The sequence below is a fragment of the Trichechus manatus genome, unplaced genomic scaffold (assembly GCF_000243295.1).
Source record: "Trichechus manatus latirostris isolate Lorelei unplaced genomic scaffold, TriManLat1.0 scaffold00077, whole genome shotgun sequence".
Taxonomy (NCBI): domain Eukaryota; kingdom Metazoa; phylum Chordata; class Mammalia; order Sirenia; family Trichechidae; genus Trichechus; species Trichechus manatus.
Genome location: NW_004444013.1, coordinates 1,149,586 through 1,155,585, shown reverse-complemented (window position 1 = coordinate 1,155,585; position 6,000 = coordinate 1,149,586). Strand labels below are relative to the sequence as shown.

Here is a 6,000-nt window from a genome sequence, read left to right as displayed (position 1 = left end):
TCTGGGCAGGGACCCCTTGAGGAGGGAGCTCACTCCCTCCCCCACTGACCTCGATTTCCAAACAGCCCATTCATCCTGGGTACTAGGTGGTATGATGGGGATTGACGAAGCACCCCAGCTGCCTTTCCCAGACCAGGATGGGGGACATCACAGCGGCAGCGACTCCCAGGGAGGCTCCTGCATGGGAAGAAAGACATTTCTGTCTCTCATTCCGCATCAGGTTTCGCCCTTCCCTTCCGCCGGACAATCCCGACCTTCACCGTGAGGGGGCTTTTGCAAACACACACGCGCACACGTATTTTTGGAAGAAGGGGAAAAATTCCAAGAGAACTTCTGCTCGGTTAAAAATGAAGTGATGATTACATTAAGAAAGCAAGCCGAGCAGGCCGCTCAGGCGCAGACAGAAGGCCCTTTCATCGCGCCACGCCGCGCGCCGGGGGCAGCTGCCAACACAAACGCGGGCGGAACCCAACCTGCGGAGCTGCCGGCGGCGCTGCCAGGCCGCGCTCGCCGCTCGAGGCTGGCGCCGCGCTCGTTTCCGCTCTGCTGACGCGCCGAAAACGGCGGGCGGGCACGGAAACCCGAGCGGCGGGCGCGTAGCTAGGCCGCAGCGCTGGCCGGGGCACACTGCCTCCAGATTGAGCTCACTTTCGCGCCCGCGGGCCCCCGGGTGGGCCCGGAGTTTCCCGCCTCCGCGCGTTTCCCCTTGCTGGGAAATGTCTCTTCCCCGGGCCACTCGTTCTGGGACGCCTAGTGCATCACCCCTCCACGGACTCCCGGTCGTTAACCAGGCTTCCCTCGCGGCCCTTAGGCCCGAGTTCGAAGCAGGGTCTGTGCCCCTCCTGCGGTCCCTCATCCAGTATGAGTTCCCCCACCTAAAAAAAAATAGAAAAAACTAAAAACTTATTGGGGTGAAGATAGGGTCCAGAGCTGGCTCCCCATGGAAACCCTCTTGCAGGGCAGTCTGTGGTTTGCCAGCTGGGGGCTCTAATTCCTGTTAATGTTGGGAAAATGGACACAGCAAAATCATTCTTCCATACTCTCAGGACTGCTGTGAGGCTGAAGAAAGAGGCTGTTTAAGTTAATAATTTCTTTTATGGGGATCAGCACAAAGCTGGTTCCTATGAGGCGGAGGTTAAAGATATTCCAAATGTCCAGCTTCTCCAAACCACTGTCACTGCATCATCTCTAACATCTACTACTCCTCCTCCCCTCAGAACTCTCCCTCTCCTCTTTGGGTTCTGTAATTTGCTGCAACGTCTCACAGAACTCACCAACTGTACTTACAGATGACTGGTTTATTACGGAAGTAACAGGGTACAACTTGGGATTGGGACCAACTTAGAAGTAACAGGAATGACTCAGGATGCAGTTCCTGGATCAGGCCAGCTTCTTCTCACCCTCTGCGCCGGCCCCTTCTCTGGCAAGTGTTAGAACTCTTAGCTCCGTGGGTCAGGCAAGCCCCACCGCAGCCGACCTGCACGGCTATCACTCGTTACTGCTGTGCCACTGTCTTTTTTTTTGCCTTTTTAAAAAATTGTGCTTTAAGTGAAAGTTTACAATTCAAGTTAGTCTCTCATACAAAAATTTATACACACATTGCTATGTGACCCTAGTTGCTCTCCCTATACTGTCACAGCACACTCCTCCCTTCCACCCCTGATCTCCCGTGTCCATTCAACCAGCTCCTGACCCTCTCTGCCTTCTCATCTCGCCTCCAGACAGGAGCTGCCCATTTAGTCTCATGTATCTACATGAGCTAAGAAGCACATTCTTCGTGAGTATCATATTTTGTGTCCCACAGTCCAATCTAATCTTTGTCTGAAGAGTTTGTGCCACTGTCTCTTGCTGTCTTCCATGTTACAGCTCTTCTCTGTGTATCCCTTTAAGCCTAGTGGATGGCAAAACTGACCAATCTGCTCCTTAGGGTTCCATATACCTTATTTGCATGGTCCCACCCCCACAAGGGTGCCATGCACCTTATTTACACTATTAGCAAACTATCCAACCTCCTTGGTGGGCCACAAGCACCTCATTTGCATAGTTTCACCCAGTCATTTGGTGGAAGTCACAAAGACTATGGCTAGAAGAGCCATATTAAGTAATTCACTACACCGCAGGCTGTGAAGGAAGGTCAGCTCCAGAAGGGCAAAGTAACCGGCCCTTTATAAGACACTTGCTCCCAGCCAGGTCTTTGCTCTCCGGCCACTGCCCAGATCTGCCCTCCTTATCCCTCTCCAAGGTGCTGCCTCCTACCCCTCAGGAGGATCAGTCACTCTGTTCAGAATCCCCAGAGACTCCCTGTGGTGGACAAGGTTGTGTCAACCCCAAAGCTTGTCCTCCGAAGACCCTTCCTCCCCAGTTCTGTCACGTGCCCTCCCACCTCCAATGGAGAGGAAGCACTGACCAGTGGACAAATCAGAGAACCTCACCCACCTTCCTGATTGGTTCAGGGATGGGCAGTGACCCAAACTAAGCCAATCAAAGTCTTCCCTGGGCTGTTCCTCAAGAGCTGACAGGGAAGACTTTGTGTCTTGCTAGCAGGTAGGAGGTTGAAGCTGCCAAGGCCCAGGCTCCAAGAGAAAGCTACTGCAGGGAGAAGGAATGAGGGCCACACAGAGGGAAGCAGAGGTGAGAGATGGAGCCAGCTGGGGAACAAGAAAGAAAGAGGTAAACAGAGAGACAGTGAAATCACCCTTAGTACCCAGGACCCAGCTGTTTCTGCAGACAGACCCACGCCTGGATTGCCCAGTGACCACAGCCAATCCAATCTCTTTTTGTTTGAGCCAGTTTAAGTTGGGTTTCTGTCTCTTGAAATTCAAAGAGTCCTGGCTGATACCCTCCCCACTACCCAGGAGCGGATTAACAGGTAAGCACCACACCCACTTACAGTAAGTAAGGTACACACAGGCTTACTTGTGCTTACTAATCTGTAGTGTGCAGATGTGGTGAAACCCAGGTGAAGCTGTGCACTACAGATTAGTAAATAAGCACAGTTAACCCTGTGCGTACCTTGCTTATTGGGGTCATTTGTCCATGCCACTACCTGAAAAATAAGGTGCGAGTCTTTGCACTTGGCATTCATGGCCTTCCACACTGTGCACCCTGCTTCCCTTCAGGCCTTGGCCCCTTGACACTTGTCCAGCCCTTTGCCATCTACAAAGAACTTTCACAGGCATGATCTGAAGTGACCCTCACCACAATCCAGGTGTTAGATGAGGAAACTGAGGCTTTAGTATTAAGTAATGTATGTGAGGTCACACAGGCAGTAAGGGAGGTAGACAGCCTGCAGTCAGGTCCTTTCAGACCATGGCCACTGCTGCCAAGCCCACCCAGCCATAATCCCTATGCCCTCCCTGGCCCCTCCTTCCTACCTCACTTGAGGACTGGCTATTCCTAAACCCCACACCTTGTGAGTTTCCAGGGCATATCATGGCTCAGGTCCTGTTTTTCTCTGCTGACCATGTTCCTTCACAGCCCAGTGTGTGCCCACCTCCCCTGAAGAGCTTTCTGCAGGAACACCTGCCTATCCTGATCTCCCTGCCCTCCTCTGAACTTCCAGCCTGCATTAGTCACTTGGCCTTGTGCTTCAGATACTGTGGGCTGAGTTGCTTTAATCCCGTCTTGCTTCCCCACATACAGGCACTGGAGGCAGGAGCCTGCCTTATGTCTCTTTAGATCTTCCTTTTGAAGAAGGTCGCTATGAGTCAGAATCAGCTCAACGGCAATGGTTTTTTCTTTCTTTTTCTTTTTGGTTTTTGAATAGTTAGGAGGCAGAAGTCACAACATGTGATAAGTGATGGGATTTTGGAAGCAAAGGCAAGAGAAGAGTCAAGTACAGTGACCCCAAGGTCTATGGCTTGTGTGTTATCACTAACCAAGCTCAGTGATGTGAGAGAAGGCTGAGGTTAGACAGGAGAGAAAAGGAGAACAGAGCTAGAGCTCCAGAGAAGGTGGGGCTGGAGATGGAGGCTTGGGAGGCTCTGGGAGTTGACATATTTACCCAAGATGAACACATTCAGGTGGAAGAGAAGATGACCAAGGACAGAACTCCAACATTTAAGGGACTGGCAGACGAAGATGAAGAGGAGAAGGAGGAGGACAGTGATGGAGACAGAGAAGAACAAGGAGAATGGTTTGTGAAAGTCACATGAGAAGGAATTTTAAGAAAAGATTGTTCAAAAGTGGAGAGTGATCCCAGAGGTTAATGGGACAAGGACTTTTTTCTATAAGGAGGGTGCCCACTGGACAGTCAACTGACAGCTTGCTGGGGACCAACGTTAGAGCAATGTCCTGGAGTGGTGGGGCTGAGGTCTGACAAAAATGGGCCAAGGGGCAACTGATGGACAAGAAGCTGAGAAAGCAAGTACAGATGACTCAGCCAAAAAGCCTGGCAAATTTGGGTTTAACAAAAGGAGGAAGATGCACTGAAAACTACAAAACATTGTCGAATGAAATTAGAGACCTAAATAAATGGAAAGACATTTTGTTCATAGATTGGAATACTTAATATTGTTAAGATGGCAGTACTCTCCAAAGTAATCTACAGATTCAAAGCAATTTCTATCAAAATCCCAGCAGCTTTTTTTGCAAAAATTGAAAAGCTGATCCTAAAATTAATATGGAAATGCAAGGGATTCAGAATAACCAAAACAATCTTGAAAAAGAAGAAGAAAATTGGAGGACTCACACTCTCAATTTCAAAACTTACTACAAAGCTACAATAATCAAGACTATGTGGTACTGGCATAAAGATAGACATATAAATCAATGGAATAGAACTGAAAGTCCAGAAATAAATCCATACATCTATGGTTAATTAATTTTCAACAATGGTGCCAAGACCATTCAATGAGGAAAGAATAATCTTTTCAACAAATGGTGTGGGGACAACTAGATATCCACATGCAAAAGAATAAAGTTGGACCCCTACCTCACACCATATAAAAAAGTTCACTCAAAATGGATCAAACACCTAAATTTAAGAGCTAGAATTATAAGACTCTTAGAATAAAACATAGGCATAAATTTTCATGGCCTTGGATCTGGCAGTGGATTCTTACATATGGCACCCAAAGCACAACCAACAAATAAATAAATAAAATCAATTTAGACTTCAACAAAATGAAAAACTTTTGTGCTTCAAAGGATACTATAAAGAAAGTAAAACAACAACCCACAGAATGGGAGAAATATTTGCAAATCATATATCTGGTAATGGACTTGTATTAAGAATATATAAAGAACTCTTACAACTCAACATTAAAAAAATAATCCTATTAAAATATAGGAAAAGGATTTCAATAGACATTTTTCCAAAGAAGATATATAATTGGCCAATAAGTACATGAAAAAATGCTTAACTTCATTAGTCATTAAGAAAATGCAAATCAAAACCATAAAGAGATATTACTTCACACTATTAAAAAAGAAAATAGTAAGTGTTGGTGAGGAGGTAGAGAAACTAGGGCCCTCATACATTGCTGGCAGGAATGTAAAATGGTGTAGCCACTGTGGAAAACAATTTGGCAATTTCTCAAAAGGTTAAACATATAGTTACCATATGACCGAGCAATTCCACTCCTAGGTATATACCCAAAGGAAGTGAAAACATATGCTCACACAAAAACTTGTACATGAATGTTCACAGCAGCATTATTCATAATAACCCAAAGGCAGAAACAATTCAAAAGTCCATCAACTGATTAATGAATTAACAAAATGTGGTATATCCATACAATGGAATATTATTTAGCCATAGAAAGGAATGACATACTGATACATACTACAGTATGGATGAACCCTGGAAACATGCTGTGTGAAAGAAGCCAGACAGAAAAGGCCACGTATTGTATGATTCCATTTCTATGAAATGTCTGGAAAAGACCAATCCATAGAGATAGAAGGTATATTAGTGTTTGCCAGGGGCTGGGGGAAGCGGGGAGAGGAGGTAGTGAGTCACTGCTAATGGGTATGGAGTTTCTTCTTGGGGTGATGAAA

General features: G+C 46.8%; 1 protein-coding gene across 1 annotated transcript in view; it reads right to left on the bottom strand.

The window, feature by feature from the left end:
* Nucleotides 1–364: 364 nt before the first annotated feature.
* Nucleotides 365–6,000, bottom strand: part of FKBP6 (FKBP prolyl isomerase family member 6 (inactive)) — a 68,930-nt gene continuing 63,294 nt past the window's right edge. Inside the window, exon 9 of the mRNA XM_004380843.1 lies at nucleotides 365–875. Coding sequence (XP_004380900.1) covers nucleotides 365–875 — 511 coding nt within the window. The remainder of the gene's footprint in view (nucleotides 876–6,000) is intronic.